A 22273-nucleotide genomic window follows, 5' to 3' on the forward strand; every position below is an offset into this window, starting at 1 on the left:
CTAATATGGTGTAGGAAATTCATTTATATTCAAAACAGCTTCCAGTCATCTTGGAATGGGTAAATATAGGCCCTGTAGGGTTTTCAAGGAAATTTCGAACCATTCCTCCTGCAAAATTGTGGCAAGTTCGGCTAACAATGATGGAAGTGAATACCGATTACATGCCCTTGTCTCCAAAGAAGACCACAAATGCTCAATAGTATTTATATCTGATAACTGCAGTGGCCAGGGGAGATGCAAGAATTCATCCTCATCTTCACAAAATCAGTCCTGGATTATGCAAGCTGTGTGAACCAGAGCCTTGTCTTGTGGCGCAGCATCACCATGGGGAAACAAAGATTGTACAATGTATGGACCTGATCACCCAAATTGGTCATATAATGCTTGGCAGTAAAAGGACCTTAGAAGCACCCAAGAAGCCTATGGAATACCACAATGTGGCTGACCAAATCATAACTGAAATTCCACTGTGTTTCACTCTTTGGACATAAATTCTGCCAGGAGTTGGAAAATTCATCAAGATACATCCAACAAAATGACTTTCTTCCAGTGCTCCATAGTCTAGGTTTTATAGTTTCGGTACCATGTTTTGCTGTTACGGCTGTTGCACCACTAATGAGTGGATTTTAGGATTCACCCTCACCCTGAAATTCCCACCTTATGGAAATCTCTTCATGTTGTTTTTGTGCTGATAGAATTTGCAAGTGTGAGAGTCAGTCCTGCAGTGACATTTGCAGCTGTTGTCCTCTCATTTTTGTCAATCTTTGTCAATCTTCTTCAGTGACCATCCGTCACAATCACTCAACACACACATTCATCCATACTGTGACTTAATAGATGACATTCTTCCAGATGTTCTTCCACTTTCTGTGGCTGTGGTGTAAATCTTCCGTATGGTGCCTCTTGAAACATCTCAGCTACCCTGATTACAGAAGCACACACCATAGGTGCACCAATGATTTTCCCACATTCAACTTGACTTGGTTCGAACATAATTCACTCATTACACAGAAAATTGTTTTGACCATGACTGACATTTGCAACTTATGGAGGACACTGCACAAGCACTGTTCATTTTAAATACAACAGCACAGACTGCAGCGGGTAACCAACTTGTTTCCTGCCTCCTAATACCATTTACCATTTCACATTAGTGATTTTTGGAAGATTATGGGACTTTTTTTTCATAATACTATAATTTTCTAGGACATTCTATGTACACAGATCTATAAATAAGAACAGTCCATCTCCATACTAGCCTCCACACTGATCTGAATGATACCACTGGCAGTGAATGACATGGTGGCCGATCAATACCATATGGTCTGTCACAAGTTGATATAATTATAAATAAGGACACCCACTGCTGAGCCACGTAGTTCCACTTCATTTATACTTTTGTGTGTGCTCAGTCAACATATTTTCAGTCAAAAGTGTTGGTAGCAAATGAATCAGGCAAAAGAGAATACATATCTTGGAAATGATGTTGACAGGAGGCACAAATCGGCAAAACTGGAGTGGCTAGAGGTTACAAGCAAAGCTGGAGACGCAAGCATGAGTATGAGAAAGACAAAGGCTGCATATAGGAAAATTACAGAAACCTTTCATAAATGAGAAACGACTGTATGAATATCAAGAGTTCAGAGGGCAAGCCTGTACTAAAAAGAGATGGGTTGATGCAAAGGTGAAAGGAACATACAGAAGGTTTATAAAAAATGAAATAAATCTGGAGACAATATTATGGACGCCAAAGAGAAAGTGAACCAAGGTGAGATGGGAGATGTGATACTGCAAGAAGAATCTGATAGAGCACTGAAAGACCTAAGCTGAAGCAAGGAACCTGAAGTAGCCTCAGACTTCAAGAAGAATGTAAATGTAACACTCCCTACTCCAGAGACTGCACACTTTAGTAACGCATGGTTGCAAATTACTAAAATCAGTTATTTACAAAAGAATGGAATGACTGGTAGAGGCAGGGAAGATCAGTTTAGGTTCTGGAGAAATATAGGAACATGTGAGGTAGTACTGACACCATGACTTTCTTACAAGATACCACGAAGAAATCTACAACTTGTACAGGAACTGACTGCAGGTCTAAGGGTCAAAGGACATGAAACGGAGGCAGTAATTGAGAAGTGAGTGGGACAAGGTTGTCACCTACCCCCATTTTACTTCGTGTGACATCACAGCCAGTTTTACAGAATTTTCCCTATATCAAGAGAAATGATAGCATCTAGTTAACTTAAGTGAAACAATCATCATCATTTAAGACTGATTATGCCTTTCAGCATTCAGTCTGGAGCATAGTCCCCCTTATAAAATTGCTCCATGATCCCCTATTCAGTGTTAACATTGGTGCCTCTTCCGATGTTAAGCCTATTACTTCAAAATCATTCTTAACCGCATCCAGGTACCTTCTCCTTGGTCTACCCCGACTCCTCCTACCCTCTACCGCTGAACCCATGAGTCTCTTGGGTAACCTTGCTTCTCCGATGCATGTAACTTGACCCAACCATCTAAGCCTGTTCGCCCTGACTGCTACATCTATAGAGTTCATTCCCAGTTTTTCTTTGATTTCCTCATTGTGGACATCCTCCTGCCATTGTTCCCATCTACTAGTACCTGCAATCATCCTAGCTACTTTCATATCTGTAACCTCAGCCTTATTGATAAGGTAACCTGAATCTTCCCAGCTTTCGCTCCCATATAACAAAGTTGGTCGAAAGATTGAACGGTGCACAGATAACTTAGTCTTGGTACTGACTTCCTTCTTGCAGAAGAGAGTACATCGTAGCTGAGTGTTCACTGCATTAGCTTTGCTACACCTTGCTTCCAGTTCTTTCACCATGTTGCCATCCTGTGAGAATATGCATCCTAAGTACCTGAAACTGTCCACCTGTTCTAACTTTGTTCCTCCTATTTGGCACTCAATCCATTTATATCTCTTTCCCGCTGACATTATTTTCGGTTTGGAGATGCTAATCTTCATACCATAGTCCTTACATTTCTGATCTAGCTCTGAAATATTACTTTGCAAACTTTCAATCGAATCTGCCATCACAACTAAGTCATCCGCGTATGCGAGACTGCTTATTTTGTGTTCACATAACTTAATCTCACCCAGCCAGTCTATTGTTTTCAACATATGATCCATAAATAATATGAACAATAGTGGAGACAGGTTGCAGCCTTGTCTTACCCCTGAAACTACTCTGAACCATGAACTCAATTTACCGTCAACTCTAACTGCTGCCTGACTATCTACGTAAAGACCTTTAATTGCTTGCAAAATTTTGCCTCCTATTCCATAATCTCGTAGAACAGACAATAACTTCCTCCTAGGAACCCGGTCATATGCCTTTTCTAGATCTATAAAGCATAGATACAATTCCCTGTTCCACTCGTAACACTTCTCCATTATTTGCCGTAAGCTGAAGATCTGGTCCTGACAACCTCTAAGAGGCCCAAACCCACACTGATTTTCATCCAGTTTGTCCTCAACTAACACTCGCACTTTCCTTTCAACAATACCTGAGAAGATTTTACCCACAACGCTGATTAAAGAGATACCTCTGTAGTTGTTGTTTCCATGTTTACAGATTGGCGTGATTACTGCTTTCGTCCAGTCTGATGGAACCTGTCTCGACTCCCATGCCATTTCAATTATCCTGTGTAGCCATTTAAGACCTGACATTCCACTGTATTTGATGAGTTCCGACTTAATTTCATCCACCCCAGCCGCTTTATTGCACTGCAATCTATTGACAATTTTCTCCACTTCCTCAAATGTGATCGTATTTCCATCATCATTCCTATACCATTGTACAATGAAATCTGAAATATTACTGATTTTATTTTCACCTACATTGAGCAACTCTTCAAAATATTCCCTCCATCTGCCCAAGGCATCAACAGGATTCACCAGCAGTTTTCTTGACCTGTCCAAAATACTTGTCATTTCCTTCTTACGACCCTTTCGAAGACTGCTAATTACACTCCAGAATGGTTTTCCAGCAGCTTCACCTAAAGTCTCCAACCTGTTTCCAAAGTCTTCCCAAGATTTCTTCTTGGATGCTGCAATTATATGTTTGGCTTTGATCTTTCTTCAATATAACTTTCCCTGTCTAACCGAGTTCTAGAATGTAGCCATTTTTGATACGCCTTCTTTTTCCTTTTACAGGCTGCCTTGACTGTGTCATTCCACCAAGCTGTTTGCTTCATCCTACCTTTACACACTACTGTTCCAAGACATTCTTTAGCCACTTCTAGTACAGTGTCCCTGTACCTTGTCCATTCCTTTTCCAATGACTGTAATTGACTACATTCAACTAACTGGTACCTTTCTGAGATCACTGTTATGTACTTGTGCCTGATTTCCTTATCCTGAAGTTTCTCCACTCTTATCCTCCTACATATGGACCTGACCTCCTGCACTTTTGGCCTCACAACACCAATTTCACTGCAGATTAAATAGTGATCAGTGTCATCAAAGAATCCCCTGAATACACGTGTGTCCCTCACAGTCTTCCTGAATTCCTGATCTGTTATTATATAGTCAATGACAGATGTGGTTCCCCTGCCTTCCCAAGTATACCGGTGAATGTTCTTATGTTTAAAAAAGGAGTTTGTGATTACTAAGCCCATACTGGCACAGAAATCCAAGAGCTGTTTCCCGTTCCTGTTGGCCTCCATATCCTCTCCAAATTTACCCATAACCTTTGTATGCCCTTCTGTTCGCTTTCCAATCCTGGCATTAAAATCACCCATGAGCAGAGCACTGTCCTTGTCCTTTACTCCAACAACTACATCACTGAGTGCATCATAAAAACTATCCATCTTATCTTGATCTGTCTCTTCACAATGTGAATATACTGACACAATCCTAATTTTCTTGCTAGACACTGTCAAATCTATCCACATCAGTCGTTCGTTTACATACCTTATTGCAACTACGCTGGGTTCCATTTCTTTCCTGACGTAAAGCCCTACACCACATTGTGCTATTCCTGCTTTGCCTCCTGACAGGTAGACCTTGTATTCTCCCACTTCCTCTTCTTTCTCACCCCTTACCCGAATGTCACTAACAGCTAAAACATCCAATCCCATCTTACTTGCAGCCTCTGCCTTCTCTACCTTCTTCCCAGATTAGCCCCCATTGATATTAATAGCTCCCCATCTCATTACCATTCGTTTGCCGAGTCGTATCTTAGGAGCCCCGGTTTGTCTATTAGAGGTGGGACTCAGTTACCTCCAAAGGTCCGAGGCATTTTGCTCTGATTGTTGCCAGCATCATATTTAAAGTACCAGGGAAGCAGGTTGCTAGCCTTACTTGCCCCGAGTCCCATTGAGTTTTACCCCTAATGGTTGATGGACTAACCAGTGGATTTGGTAGTCTTTGCCGTCTGAGCACAAAGGTGACCATGACTCAGAATATGTCCGAGATGTCCAGCCTTATTCCAAAGTAACTGGTATCCCGACTGTCAGGACCACTTACTTGGTCACTCATACATTGCCCGTGGTTCATGAACTAGGACATGACAACAGGATTCCACACCATGAACCACAAGTGAAACAATATTTAATTTTATTCTGACAAGCATCTATGTAATGCAGCAATGCATAAACATTGTCACTGTTACCAAGGTAAAAAATACACAAAGATAATACTGATGAGATACCATAGTGTTGGCAGATCTCCTGTTAAATGACTCTTGCTCTGGGGTTCTGGTTTCTCTTGCTATTTTACAATTCCCTATACGAGATTGTCACTGTACTGTATAACTTCTTGTGCCATAAAAACTATTTCACAGTAAAAAAATAACAAAATGTTTTCTGCATATGGACTATGTTATTTAATCACTCTTTCAGTGAAAAATATAGTAAAAGATTACCTGTCAAAGAAAGTCAAATATTTAAATACAGAGATTTTTCTATGGTTTGCAAGATTTTTATGCACCATTTTGTGTGTGATACTATAATCTGCAATCATACCTGTTTTTTTAAAGTCTGATAACCTTTCTGGATAATGTTTTCTGAGGGAAAAGCATTATCTCTGCTCACAGTCAAATAAGTAAATAAAAAACTGCCAAACAAATCATTCTCCAAGAGAACTTTGGGCCACAACTAATTTCAGAAATCTAATCAAGAAAGGGATCGTAAAGGTAATTAATCTTATCTACCATGTAAATTAATTATGATAAATCAAAAAGACATAATTGCATTGTTTTACCCCAGGTGGTGGTAAAATTACATCAGTGTATACTTTGAGCAAGTAGAGAAGGAAACCAAAGAGATGCTTGCTAAACAAATAAAAAGTTCAAAGAGAAGAAACAAAAATGGTTTGCACATAACTTTCTACTTCTGTCAGAAATGGCGAAAGATTTGAAAGTTTCCTTGAACAGAATGTATAATTGCTGCAGAAGCCGTAATAAGGACAAAATCAAAAAAGTAACACAATGTAATGGAGTATAGTTGAATTAAATTAGGAGACAGTGAAGGAATTACTTTAGGATAAGTTACATTAGAAGTGGTGAATGGCTTCTGATATTTGAGTAGATAAATAACTGACAATAGCAGAAGTAGAGAGGATGTAAAATATGGGCTGTCAATAGCAAGAAAAACATGAAATTTGCTAACATTGAACATAAATTTAAAAGTAACAATGTATCTACTCAAAAATTTGTTCAAAGTTTAGTATTACAGAGCAGTAAAATGTGGATGATAAGCAGTATAGACAAGCAAAATTGGAAGCTACAGAAGAATACTGTATAGACTGAATAACTAATGAAGAAGTAATTAATAAAACTGGGAAGCACGAAATTTGTGCCACACTGTGACAAAGAGAAGGTATCTGTTGTTAGGATAAATCCTAAGGTATCAAGTAATCATCAGTGACACACACACACACACACACACACACACACACACACACAAACACAAACAAATGTGCATGCGCACAGAGAGAAAGAGAGAGAGAGTAGGTTTTAGAGGAGATGAAGCCTTAAGGCATAACTATAGTAAGCAGGTTGCATTAGTAATGTAGAGATGAACAGACTTGCACAGGAAAACTGCTACAATGCTTTGGACTGGAGACAACAACAAAATGGTAATTACTGGTTTTCTTATCAAAAAATGGCTTCCCACTGCACTAAGAAAGAATGTGCGAGCATACCTGGTCAAAATGTATCAAGCTAGTGGATACGATGCATCTCACAACCAAGTTTGCTGCACACTCTTCAGATCTTACATTACTTCTTTCCCCTTTTATGGCACAATAAAAGATGAAGTGTATTGTGATAAAGCAGATAACCTGGACACTATTTGGGGTAAGTTTCAAGCAACATAGCAGAAGTCCCTCAGGACACTTTTATGTGAGCTAGAGAATCACTTGTGACTCACATACAAAATGTACCAATGTTAAATGACAATAATTTGAACATTTTTTTAAACCACAATATGGAACATTTAGTTAAGCAGAAAGTACAATTGAAGGAACGAAAATAATTTTTTTTATTAAAATTCAAATGTATGCACATGATCTTTTAATGTACTATGTGTAAGGAAAGAGTAGTAGTATAATCAAGTGTCTTACATAGCTATCTCAAACTGACTATCAGAAATACATACATTGTTTAAAATTAAAATGAAATAAACAGTATTTTTTATAAATCTAATCTTCTTATCTTTAACTGCAATTCTTACCTTTAACTCACCAACATATGAAGGGATGACTAGTTCAAAATCAACATCAAATTCATCGGGCTCTTCAATTTTCAGATTCTCGAAGTAGCTTCCTACATACTGTTTTTGTCGAAAAAGTGCTTTGAAGTCTTCTTGTTTCTTCATTTCTGTTTCCAATATATCAAAAAGCTGCAAGACAGAAAATCTGCATTTGTCATTTTAGCTTTCCATTTAGTTTTGATATCAAAAGAATTTTTTAAAAATCAACTCAGTATAGCACGAGTATTAATATCTTCAGTTTACCATCAAAGGCAACTTCATTAATACCAAAACCTCCTGTTTTCTCTCTAATTTGTTGCTAATCAAGAGAAACAACATGAACCACAAAATGCTTTGAAATTTAGTTTTCTCACTTTATATACTTCGCATTTGAAGAAATTTAGTTGTTTTCTCTTCTATACATCATATGTCCATAAAAATTAACCTATGCCCCTACAAGCTTACATTTTCCTTGCTGTGATAAGGCAGAAAACTTAAAGAATACAAATACCTATGTTGTTTCATGACATTCAATCTGAAGACTGGTTTGATGCACCTCTCCACACTACTCTACCCTGTGCCAGTCTCTTCATCTCCAAATAACTACTGTAACCTATATACATTTCATCCTGCTTACCGTATTCAACTCATAGTTTCCCTCTACAATTTTTTAAGCCCCTCCCCTCACAAGCACAAACTTCTCTCCAGTACTAATGACTCCTTGATGTCTCAGAATCTGTCCTATCAACTGATCCCTTCTTTTACTCCAGTTATGCCACAAATTTCTTTTTTCCCCAGTTCTATTCAATACTTCCTCATTAGCTACACAACCTACCGATCTAATCTTCAGCATTCTACTGTAGCACCACATTTCAAAAGCTTCCATTCTCTTCTTGTTTGAACTGCTTATTGTCTAGATTTCATTCCAAACAAAGCTACACTCTAGACAATTATCTGCAGAAAAGACGTCCTAACCTTTAAATTTATATTCCAAGTTAATAAATTTCTCTCCCACAGAAAGACTTTTCTTGTTATTGCCAGTCTACATTTTATATCCTCTCTGCTTCAGCCATCATCTGTTATTTTACTGCTCAAATAGCAAAACTCAGGTCCTACTTTTGTTGTCTCATTTCCTAATTGTCCGCCCACAGTAGCTGAGTGGTCAGCGCGACAATGTCAATCCTAAGGGACCGGGTTCAATTCCCAGCTGGGTAGGAGATTTTCTCTGCTCAGGGAATGGGTGTTGTGTTTTGTCCTAATCATCATCATTTCATCCCCAGTGACGTGCAAGTTGCCGAAATGGCGTCAAATTGAAAGACTTGCACCCAGCAAACGGTCTACCCAACGGGAGGCCCCAGTCACACAACATTTACATTTATTTCCTAATTTAATTCCCTCTGAATCACTTGATTTACTTTGACTGTATTCTACCACCATTGTTCTACTTACATTGATGTCATATTTTGCTTCCAAGACAGTGTCCATTCCATTACACTGCTCTTCAAAGTCATTCACCATCTGATGCAATTAAAACATCATCAAATGTCAAAGTTTTTGTTTCTTCTCTCTGAACTTTAATTCCTTTCCCAAATTTTTGTTCAGTTTCCTTTATTGCTTGCTCAGTGTACAGTTTGAATATCATCACAGTCAAGCTACAACCCCATCTCATGCCCTTCCCAACCACTGCTTCCCTTTCATGCTCTTCATCTCTTTATTACAGTGGTCTGGGTTCTGCACCATTTGTATATAACATTTTGCTCCCTGTATTTTACCCATGCTGTCTTCAGAACTCTAAACAGTTTATTCCAGTGAAGATTGTCAAATGCTTTCCCGAATTCTAAAAATGCTGTAAATGTAGGTTTCCCTTTCTTTAACCTATCTTGTAAGGTAGGTCATAAGGTTAGTATTGGCCTGTGTGTTCCTACATTTCTCTGGAACCCCAACTGATCTTCCCCAGGGTTGGCTTCTATCAGTTTTTCCCCTCTTCTGTCAATTGTGTCTGCGTTTTGTAAACATAATTTATTAAACTGATTTAAACTGGAACTGTCTTCTTGAAATCTGAGCATATTTTCCTTGTCTCATATATCTCGCACACCTGATGGAATTGTTTTGTCATGGCTGGCTCTGCCAAGAGTATCAGTAGTTTTTAAGAGAATGGTGTCTACTCCAAGGGCATTCGGCTTACGTCTTTCAGTGCTCTGTCAAATTTTTCTGGCAATAACCTATCTCCCATCTCATTGTTATCTCCTTCCTCTTCCCTTTCTATAATACTATCTACATATTCCTTTCCATTATATAGCTCCTCTATATTTTCCTAGGCATTTTTCACTTTTTGTCACTCTCATTTTTTAGATGTTTGTATTCCCTTTTGCCTGATTCATTTGCTGTATTTTTATATTTTCTGCTTTCATCAAGTACATTCAGTATCCATGGTTCTCTAACAGGACTTGCCTTTATGCCTATCTGATCCTCTGCTGTCTTCACTATTAAATCTCTCAAAGCTACCCATTCATCTTCTACTGTATTCCTTAACTGTGTTTCAGTCAGTCACTGCCTAATGCTCCCTTTGACACTCTCAACAGCTTCCAGTCCTTTCTACTTATCAGGGTGTCAGCTCCTTAATTTCCTATTTTTTGTCAATTTCTCAAGTTCTGATCAATAATTCATAATCAATAAATTATGGTATAGTCCATATCTGCCCTGAATTGTCTTACAGTTTCAAATTGGTTCCAAAATTCCTGTCTTACCAGTACATAATCCATTTGAAGCCAGTGCTGTATGTACCCGCATTTCTATTTTCTCATTCATTATTTGACCAACTCCTGCCTTATCCTTACCTGATATTGCATTGATAATCCTGTAGTCATCTGACCAGAAATCCTGTTCACCCTGCCACTGAACTTCACTAATTCCCATTGTATCTAATTTCAACTTATCCATTTCCATTTTTCAGTTACCTATGCAATTCAGAGATCTAACATTCCATGCTTCCATCCTTAGTATGCCAGTTTTGTTTATCCTGATGACAACATCCTTCTGCATAGTCAAACCTGGAGATCCAAATGGGGACCCTATTTTACTTCCGGAATATTATACCTAAGAGGCAGATACTGCTCCACAGTGGTTGCACATACAGTACAGCCACATGTATCACTGAGGCACAGAATCCACCCTACCTTGGATAAGTCCATGGGGCATACTTACACAAAAATAAAACTATCTGTGGCTTGTATTGTTTTTAAAGCATATTTTACTATTATTAATACAAGGTGTATAATAATGCTATGTCATAATATTTCTTCCTCATGAAAAAACAACAGAAAATTATTTATACATTTGCAGCAAGGTATTTCCACTTTAAATGGTAAATTGAAAACACTTTTTCGATTCTAGAACTCTTGGTTCATTTAAATTATTGCTCTCAATTCAGTTTGGTGTTGCAGCAAATTCTTGGTAATAGTGTTAATAATCAGTCTTCTGGACCATGTCCAAATGTTTAAAGTGTTATCTTCAAAAAAAGTTCATCAGTGAAAACTTTTAGGACACATTGTACTAGGAGTAAAATACTTCTTCTTCATATTTTCTTAAGTATAAACTCAGCTATACTGATATCCAACATGCCAATTTTCTACAACTTTTTGTTTCACTTTTCGTTCAAAGTGAATGGAGTTTGCTGTCTATGTATTTTATGAACGCTAAAATATAAATTCCTATGAAGCCACATTCCATACTGAAAATATCTCACCATCACCTCCCCCCACCTAGTCCACATACTGCATTTTATTGCTAATGTAAACTGAAATATTTATTAGGAAAAGGATAGAGTGCTCCTCACCATATAAATGATCAACTGAGTTGCAGACAGGCACAACGAAAAGATTGTTACACATTACTGCTTTTGGCCAAAACCATCTTCAGCAACAGGATGTATTAGTGGTAGCAGTCATGCATGCATGAGATGTGCTTGCTTGTATGAATGTGTGTGTGTGTGTGTTTTCTTTGCTGAAGAAGCTTTTGGCCTAAAGCTATAATGTGTAACAGTCTTTTTGTTGTGCCTATCCCAAATCAATGGGTCACCTTTATGGTGAGTAGCAATGTATTCTTTTCTTAATATTGTTGATATTCCAACCTATAGCTGCCATTGTTTGAAATATTTATTACTTTAAATGAAAATCGGAGATAAAATAATTTTCAGACATCAAGTAATTTACTTGCTACACTTTTACATATATGAAGGGGCTTGGTAAAAGCTGAGATTCACACTACCTCTTGTAACTTTGCATTATATTGTTTCTTCTGCTGTTCATCTAAAGAAATACTTTCTTTCAGAATTTTTTGAATTGAGCTATCTAAAGCTTTATAGTTTGCCATTGGAGCAACGATTCACCAGGAACAGTCAACTGAAAAGGGAAAAGAAAAATATTATTTAGAAATTGACCATGATGAAAACAAACATAAAACACCAGCTGTCAAACTTATAAATGTGTAATTATAGTACAACTTCTCAAAAAAGACCTACTTGCTAATACATGATATAGATTATTGCTAAGCAGTAAAAACAAAAAGTAAATTCAGACTATATGAAGAAGTTGCATCAGTTTTTACAAAGATCATCTTATCAGGATAGCAAAAGACACAGAGGTGAACAACAGGGAATAAACCAATATAGGTTTCAGGTACTGAGGTACAGCCCGCCCAAGAAAAGGAAAAGGGACAATTCACATTTTATGTAGGAATAGCTGTCTATGCAACCAAAGCAAGGAAATTGTTAGTGGAAACTCCACAATAAAATGAAACAGCCACTCATGTTATTTTGTTCACAAAAAACTTCTTTTCCATTTGGTCGATATTCCTCCTTCATTTAACCATTCCAGAAGTCATTTACAAACAATGTAAAAAAATTTCGTACAACAATATCTCAAGAGGACGTTAAGTGTAGTCATGTTTTCAAATAAATTTAGAGCCACTATAGCGTGTAACACATGTATAATGTATGATATGGGAGTGAATGAATTTTAAATATGCTGTTTTAATCTAGGAAATTTTACAGCAGGGACAGCATACAAGGCAGTGGTCTCTGGTTCTCTTTGTGAACAGTGGTTTTACAGAAATCCTGTTTTGCTTGGATGCCTTTATGGCACTTGGGTTTATGATCACAGATCTGATTAACCTAGCTTGTGACATTGTGTCATATCAAAAATTTGATGAATTATGCAAATTTTTTTTCATCTTGGTTAGGCAAGGCCAAGAAGTTGTGGCCACAGATGCATCTCAGTATGGCCTGGGGCCATATTGACCCATCGCAACAACAATGGTTCAGAAATGGACATCAACATCTCAAAGATGGTCACTGCAGTGCAGAAGAATTATTCTCAGATTGAGAAAGATCCCCTTGCTATTATTTGTGCAATCAAGAAGTTTCATATGTTTCTGTATGGTGCCGAGTTTCACCTGGTCACAAATCACAAACCCTTAGATCTCCATCATTAACCCTGCAGCACACCTACAGGACAAGATGGCACACACACTTCAACAGCGAGCCCTTTTCTTCGGATGTTATCACTGCGAAATTCACTTCCACTTGACAGCTAAGCACTCCAACACAGGTGCTCTCTCCTCTCTGCCTGTGTGTCCCGACCCCAGTTTCAACCATGAAGAAATCCTTTGTTTTTACTTCGACTGGACAGGATCCCTAATACAAACTCCTCACTCAGGCAGTTGGCTTGGATCTGGTTCTCTGCCAGGCGCAATAGTATATCCAGTGGGGCTGACCAGAACAGCCTCCAGCCTGTTGCATCATATGCCATCTGTAATTATTTTGTGTTGCAACATACATTGACTCCTGTCGATGGTGTGAACTTGTTGACTAAAAAACATGCAGTGCCAGGGGTGATCATTCCAGTGCCCATCCACTGAGATATACTTCGCCTCCTGCAGTGTGGTCACTGGGAGGCATCAACGACAAGGATGCTGACTCAGCACTACATCTCCTCGGCGGGAGTCAATAGTGAGAGTGAAAATTTAATAGCTGCTTGTCCCAAACTCGCAGACCACCAAGCTGCACTGTGGCAGTGTTGCTCACCGAGGCCAGCACCTACACAGCAGTGGGAACGGGGCTCTGTTATTGGGCTTACATTTGTTTCTTGTCACAGGTGCCCTCTCTTGGACTGTATATCTGTATGTAGTAAACTGGCATTCCATGATGGCAGAATCAATGGTATGGGTCCTCACCTGGATCTTCTCCATAGAAATTTCACTTTCTAGAAAAATTGGAGATCACCACTGATGAAGAGAAACATGGCAATATTCTGGATGCACAAGTAAAAAAACCACGAAACGAGATCTCTTGGCGGCTTTGCAGAATTATTTTAGGACAAATACTCGATTATAATTTAGTTGGCCCTACTTTTTTGACAGAACTGCTATAGGCTGATGATCATAAACTTAGGATATGAGGGCAAATAGGCAACCCACAGAGCAGACTAATAGAACAGTATAATGGTTGAGCCAATAGCCGCAGTTACAAAGTAATACCATGACATATCCATTCACAACATTCACTGGATCTCTGCAGAAGCATCAATTTGACACTCTTGGAGCCCACAGCAGAGCAGTAGGACACAGCCTAGCGTGGTGTGCTGAAGTGGATACCATGTTCCTCCACTCCTTGCATTTTAACATGGTTGGATCTTCCTTGGCATGGTGCTCAAAATGACGCTAATTGAGCCCATTTCACTCTTTAATGATGGGTCTACAAAGATCGTCCTGAGAGTGAACTAGGTACCAAGAGTGACACAGTGATATTTTCAACTGGTCACAAGCATGCTGAATGGAGTTCATGTCTTCAGACAATGCAGGCCACTCCATTTTGATTGACCTCTGCACCTGCGGAGCTAGATAATAGGATGGAGGATTGTGTCACAATACCGCACAGTTGTCAAATTAGCACTGGTCTGTACCAAAAAAGCCCTCCCAGTTAACCCCCCCCCCCCCCCCCCAAAAAAAAACAACAAATAGTTCTGTTGTATTCTCCTCTGGGTTACCACTAGCCATAATTTGTAGGTAGCTGTCATCAGATGGTGGCAGTTCTTCCATGTTTTATGATACAATAGCAGCTGAACAGTTAATGATATAGTTGTAGTTTACAAAATTATGGAGAGCAACTTTCCTTTCTTATCACACTCTTTGCCATGAAGTCGAAGGAAGCAGAGTCTAAGCCTGAAATTACCCGTTGAAGGATGCTGGCAAAGTAAACAGTGTACAGAAGCTTGTCCCCTTCAATAGGGGAGAGGGTATGTTGTTCTGAAATGCACTCCATTTCACAGAAGGAGTATAGGTAGTGATTTCCTATTGTCAAAAAGAGTATTATGAATGAGGTATCTGGAAGAAAAGAAAAAATCTGGAACTTCAAAAATTAAGAGGGTGGTGCAAAACTTCTGATTAGTTTATATTATCAGAGGAAAGGAAGGTTGAGGTTTAGCATCCTGTCAATGATGAAGTCATTAAGGGAGCAATGACAGTTCAGATTGTGGAAGGACAGAGTACGAAACTGCTGCTTCAAAGGAATTATCAAGGTATTTGTCTTATGTGATTCACGGAAAACAAAAAAAAACCTGCATATGTGGACCAAACCTGGAGCTGAACTGCCACCATACCCTGGAATACAAATATAGTAACCCAAAACTGCACCACATCACACTTTCTCCACAAATGTTCTTAAAAACAATATTAAACTTTCTTTTAAAGTTGGTAAACTGCCCATCGCTAGAGACAAATCCTTCAATGCCAAAATTAACAGTGAATGATTGAGCCTTTTTTTTTAAGCACCAATAAACCACAATCCTCATTTCTTTATGAATAGAACTCCCACGTATAAAACATCTTTTCCTAAACTGTGTTGTAGAATGACATAAGTTTGGACGTACATTCAGTGGTGTATGTGGATTATGTCTGCAAATTGTGACATGCTTGATGCTGCAGTTTTACTGTAAGAACAGCAAAAATGCAGCAAGTGATGAACTTTTTTACTTTCTTCATTTTGTGGAGAATGTCAATGAGAAAAAGTTCTGTAAGGGTTTGAAATTATGTGTAGAGCTTGTTGGAAGTTACAAAATACTGGATGAATATAGTTTGGATGATTTACATGTGGGGAGTTACATTGCCTCAAGACATATACACAGTTAGCAAACTGTAACATTTGACATTCTATGTTAAACCATTAGCGTAAGGTGTAGCTCTTAATGAGTAGATGTGGCAGTATTTCAAATTCAGTAATAACTGTATGAAAAATAGGAAATAAAATGTTTGTTGCTCCTGGAAGATGTTATATAAGTAACCTGCTACTTGGACTATGCCCTGGTTTAGCCCTTCGGAATATAGATGTAACAGTGTGATTCAAAAAGAAAGAACAGATTTCAGTTGTTTATATAGGCAAAGTATAAGTGTCCATGTCACAGGATAGATGAAGGTTCCAAGTTTTGATGCAGCTGCACTGTTGTTTGCAGCACCACGGCGACTACACCACAATACAAATTATTATGTGCACTCAAATTTGCGCAAAGTAGATCCATTGTTTAAGTGCAGTGTGGATTCCGCCATTGATTCAGCAAGAAGCCACCACTACACAAGAAGATTTGTGACTGGCATATACAATTCTTGGAAGTTGGTTACATATGCAAAGGGAAGAGCACTGATCGGCCACGCACATCTCATGAAAATGTCAAGTGTGTTTGAGATGCATTCACACGGAGCCCTCACAAGTCTACAAGACCAGCAGGCCAGGAACTTAAACTTTTCAATCAACAGTGTGGCGATGTCTGCATATGAAGCCTTACAAGTTGCAGTTACTGCAGCCATTGCATCCCAGAGACCGTAAGAGAAGGTATGAACATTGCATTTCAGTTCTCCAGGATATAATGGAGGAGATTTTTTCCAAAAGATCATCTTTTCAGATGAATCAACATTTCATCTATTGGGTAAAGTAAACTGCCATAATACAATAATTTGGGGTCGCATAAACCTGGAGTCATCATCAGTCTTGAGACTCATTGGAGCCGAATATATTTTGTGCCATTTCTGTTCACAAAGTTTATGAACCTTTCTTTTTTTGTGGAGGAAACTAACAGGATTGTCATACTTGATGTGCTGTAAAATTGGTTGTTCCCTCAATTTCACAAGGAATCCAATGATTTCATTTTTATGCATAACAGAGCCGACCTCACTTCCTCCTTGAGGTGCGGCATTATCTTAACCATATTGACCCATAATGTTGGGTTGGAAGAGTAGGACGATAAGACCTTGTACACTGCTTCTGGCCTCCCATATGACCAGCCCTCATACCTTGTGGTTTCTTTCCGTGGGTTACATAAAGGAGACAGTCTTTATTCTACCTGTGGTAGCTACTCTTCAACTTTGGAGAAATTGAATTGTTGAAGCTATTGATGCACGGAACAAGGACCTGTCGATTCACATGTGGAATGAAATAGACTATGGTTTCAATGTTTCTCATGCAGTGTATGGTGCTCATGTTGAGTGTACGGTATATTGTCTGTGCGAACATAAAATTTTGAACCTTCCTCCATCCAGTGACATGCCCCATGTGTTTCTATCTCTCACTGTTTGTAATAAACAATTGAAACCTGTTCTTTTTTATTCATGCTGTATATGTTCCTAATTCATTTCAATGAGCCTTCTTCAAGACGCAGGAACTCAAGTTTTCACATCCATTCACTCAATGTGTATGATATGTTTCCATTACTCTAATCTTTCTGGTGCAGGGTAATCGACAATGTGGGTGGCGGAAACCTGGAAATTTTCACTACATCCTTTTCATCACTCCACATCCCACGCTTCAGCATGTTTCTTTTCAGCTATGGTCAACACTTGTACTTGTCTGAACTCATTTCTACAGTTGATTTATGAACTATACTGCGTTATGCATTATTGAGTAAACAAAAATTGGCAAGAGCTGAAAGACTAAACGAATATGAAACAATTTGAAACATAGCCAGTAACTTCAAATTATAGATTCTTTGCAGGTGATCTGCCATGAGAGTCTTTTCTGTTTATTAGGTGTACCAAAGTACATAATGATTTCTTCAATTTTTGAAGTTTTTTGAGACAACAGATTACTATTTTGCTTTATCGAGAAATTATTTTTATTGAGATTTGAATTAGCAGGTGTCGACTATAGAAAAAAAGAGTGAAAAATAGCTTTGAATTCTTTTAATAAGCAAAATTCTGTTTTGAAATACAAGCTGAATGGCATTGAAGAAGAAAATTTACAATCAGTGCAAAGTAACAGTTTTGAGTGATAACAGCAAGATAAATAATTTTAATGCGAGAAATGTTCAGGCACTGAGTTTTGATCAATGAGCATTGGAAATATGATGGGAATAGGGAAGAGAGGAAGGAAAAAAAATCTCTACAAACAAACTGCAGTGGAATACATATTGAAAATGGAATGTTAGGAGACTGGATAGTAGGTGGACCAACCAAGAGATAAGAGAAGATTGGGACAATGACCTAACATTCGTTGAGCAGGTGACACTAGAAAATATGCACAAACAGCAGTGTTGCGTCAGCTGAAGACTGTGACACAATCTTGAGGAGACCTTTATTCAGCAACTGATGTCAAATGACTGATGGTCTTTGAAGTAAAACATATGAGATGCTAAAGAAAGAGTGATAATACAACATATTACTTTAAAGTAATTACAGTTTTGGCTGTAGTACACTCCCTGAAAAAATAGTGAATCACTCAGAAAATTTGGTCTGATGTCAGAGTAACTTTGGACACATACATGCCATCAGTAGGTGCGTAAATGATTACAGAGTTGCAATTTTCTGTGATAGGTAGAACAGCCACCACAGCACATTTGTGGGGCATTTGGATATGACAGTGTCTCAACGTCAAACTGCAAGGAAACCTGAGGAAAATCATACTGGTCAAGGTTTTGGACAATCACATCTGACCACTGCAAGGGAGAATCAGCATACTGTGCGTAAAGAATATCGTAACTACTTCACGTTTGCACATGCCATCTGGGAACAAGTGGTGGACTTCCTGTGACATTCTGTGTAGCCTGCACCATCAGTCAGAAAATAGGAAAAGCCTGACTTGGGAATTAATGACTCACGCATATGCTGCTGCTGTTCACACCGCAACGCAGATGGCTTCATTTGTAGTGGTACTGTGACCAGGACGCATGGACTGCTGGTGAATTGCCTCACATTGTATTCAGCGGTGAATCAAACTTCTGTGCTACCCCAGATGACTATTGTCGGCAAGTATGGTGGAGACCTGGAAAGAGGTCTCATTCTTCCAACGTTTTGGAGGGATGGAGCGGTGCTCTTCCTGGTGTTGTGGTGTGGGGAGCAATCAGGTGCAACTAAAAGTCATGGCTAGTAGTGACAGATGGAACTCTGATGACATAATGGTCTATCAGGACATCCTGCAGCCTCATGTGTTACCTCTCGGGCGACAGTATAGAAGTGGTGTTTGCCAACAGGGAGTCGGTAAAACGATCCAATTAATAGTTTAGTCCGATTGTCAAGTATAACCTCTACAAATACTATTCCGCAGGAACTATCTACTTCAATTTCACTATACGGCAAACTATTTCTGACAGCAATAAATACTCCACCACCAATTGTAATTAATCTATCCTTTCTGAACACTGTTAGATCGTTAGAAAAAATTTCTGCTGGTCTTATTTCCGGCTTTAGCCTGCTTTCTGTACGTATAGCTATTTCAGCTTCAGTGCTTTCTATTAGGGCTTAGAGCTCTGGTTCTTTCCCAGCACAGCTACGACAATTTACAACTACAATACCGATCGTTTCTACAACTACCGTACTGTGTTTTACCTGCCTCCTTTTAGACGGACACCCTTTCTGTGGTTTGCTGAGACCCTCTAACCTAAAAAACCGTCTAGTCCCTTCCACACAGCCCCCGCTACCCGTGTAACCAACCTGTGTGTAGAGGACTCCTGGCCTATTAAGCAAAACCCGGAAACCCACCGCCTGATGGAGCAAGTCAAGGAATCTGCAGCCTACACGGTCACAAAACCGCCTAAGCCTCTGATTCAGACCCTCCACTCGGCTCTGCACCAAAGGACTACAATCGGTTCTATCGCTCTGCAGAAGTTCCGCATACTCAAGGGTTGGTCCGATGGTCCGTTGGTCCGATGACTGTCGTGGGTCTGGAGAAAATGGTTCGGAAATTCGAAATGATGGGTTCTTCTGGCGTGCAGTCTGGTAGAGGGAGGAAACAAATTGATTCAACGTCAATGGAAGCATTGGCCACAGCAATGCAGGAGGAGACGAGTGGTGGTGTGCAAACGTGTAGTGCACGGAGAATTGCCCGAACAATGGACACACCCGTGGGCACGGTGCATAAAATCCTACGAAACATCCTTCTTTGCTATCCACTAAATTACCCATGTGCATGAGTTGCTTCCTATTGACCAACCAGCAAGAGACCTTTGCTTTAGAATTTCTTGCTCGCATGGAAGTGGACAATGATTGGCCATGGAAGATTTTATGGACAGACGACGCCCACTTCCATCTGACAGGATACGTCAATACACAGAATCGTCGAATATGGGCAACGGAAAATCCATACGCAAATCAACCAGCACCACTTGATCCTGAAAAGATCACTGTGTGGTGCGTGTTTACGGATTCATTTATCATGGGGCCATATTTTTTCGAAGAGACAGATGCTTCCGGTCCTGTAACCTGTATCGTTACTGGTAAGCGCTATGTGTGTCTTTTGTGCAACCACGTAATTCCAGCTCTCCAACAGCGTGGATGTGATCATTTTTATGCAACATGGCGCACCTCCGCACACTGCAAATCTAGTTAAGCAGCTGCTGAAGCGTCATTTCGGAAATGCTAGAATCATCAGTCGCCATTTTCCTACAGCGTGGCCACCCCAATCACCTGATCTTAATCCGTGTGACTTCTTGCTATGGGGCTATCTGAAACATGTTGTGTTCAGTGTTCCAATTGCAAACTTAGCTGCATTGAAGGCACGTATTGCGCAACACATTCTGAACGTGACCCCGGAAACACTTCGATCAGTTGTGAAACACGCTGTTTCCCGATTTCAACTTGTTGCAGAAAACGGTGGGCAGCATATTGAACATGTTTTGCGCCAGTCACCCGGAAATTAATAATCCGATTTGATTTTGACTAGTGTTTTTTATGCGGATTTGGCCTCAGGACAATTAAAAACCTATGTGATTGATGCTCTTTATGCAGTTTTTGCCCTCAGTACAATTAAAAAGCGGTTTTTCCCATTGGATGTGATATGACGTTGCTGTGGTGGATGGGCTTACGTAACTAACAGTATTCCACGTGTACATCCATGCATACTGAGTAGTACAGTTTGACGTCAAACGTACATCTTAGACGTTGTTGTTCGGTTCATTTGTCATTTGTAGTCGACCCACTATTAAATTATGATGCTTACAGCACCTCTATTGTTACATTTTGTAATTATTTTTCTTCTGCTTACGTTTTTCCCCTTCTCCGGTAATATTCCGCTGCAATTTCACGTCATTCTGACCAGCGGCGTTATTTCTACAGCGGTTTGAAAGTTTAACTTAATTATAATCACCCTGTACATCCCTGATTCTGCGTATCAGGTATCCAACAGTTTGTTGGTAGGTTTGCGAAGATATGTGGCATTAGATGTCTACGCACAGGTCAAGTAATTCGAGTAAATAACGAGCTGCTGATGGCGTCCAATAGTAACCCAGATGGGTTCCATAGGATTGATTTAAATTAGGCGGATTTGATCGCCGAGACTAAAAGTTAAGTTCACTGTAACGCTCCTCAAACCACTGTAGTACGGTTCCGGCTCTGAGACACGGACAGTTACACTGCTGAAAGATGACATCGTCATAGGGAAAGACATCAAGCATGAAGAGACGCAGGTGGTTAGCAGTCGCGCGGGGTAGCCGTGCGGTTAGAGGCGCCTTGCCTCGTTTCACATGGTTCGAGTCCTCCCTCGGGCATTGGTGTGTGTGTGTTTGTTGTCCTTAGCGTAAGCTAAATTAAGTAGTGTTTAAGCCTAGGGACCGTGTGTGTGTGTGTGTGTGTGTGTGTGTGTGTTGTCCTTAGCGAAAGCTAAATTAAGTAGTGTGTAAGCCTAGGGTCCGATTACCTCAACAGTTTGGTCCCTTAGAAACTTACAACAAATTTCCAGGTGATTCGCAGCTGTCAGCATGTCTTCGATTACTACCACAGGTCCGAAGCACGCGCAAGAGAATGTCTCCCATAGTGTAACACTGCTCTCACCACCCTGCGTCCTTGGAGTGCTGCACGTGTTCAGCCGCCGTTCATCGATCACGGCGTTTGTGGAGGGGACCATCGACCGAGCGTGGCAAAAATGTGACTCGCCCGTAGAGCCGACACGTTTCTATTGATCGACGGTCGAATCCCAAAAGTCCACTGCGATCGTAATTGACGATGTCGTTGGTCAACATGTGAATACGTAGGCGTGGTCTGCTGTGGTGGAGCAGCGTGCTGCAAAACTCTTATGCTTGCA

The 22273-nt window shown here is 39.7% G+C and overlaps 1 protein-coding gene across 3 annotated transcripts in view; it reads right to left on the minus strand.

The window, feature by feature from the left end:
* Positions 1 to 22273, minus strand: part of LOC124788094 (cyclic GMP-AMP synthase-like receptor) — a 231461-nt gene that overhangs the window by 172492 nt on the left and 36696 nt on the right. For all 3 annotated transcript variants that reach the window (XM_047255196.1, XM_047255197.1, XM_047255200.1), the window contains exons 2-3: positions 11986 to 12119; positions 7702 to 7869 (exon numbers count right to left, since the gene is read on the minus strand). In XM_047255196.1, coding sequence (XP_047111152.1) covers positions 7702 to 7869; positions 11986 to 12090 — 273 coding nt within the window. In that variant the 5' untranslated portion in view covers positions 12091 to 12119. The remainder of the gene's footprint in view (positions 1 to 7701; positions 7870 to 11985; positions 12120 to 22273) is intronic.

The sequence above is a fragment of the Schistocerca piceifrons genome, chromosome 3, assembly GCF_021461385.2.
Source record: "Schistocerca piceifrons isolate TAMUIC-IGC-003096 chromosome 3, iqSchPice1.1, whole genome shotgun sequence".
NCBI classification, from domain to species: Eukaryota; Metazoa; Arthropoda; class Insecta; order Orthoptera; family Acrididae; genus Schistocerca; species Schistocerca piceifrons.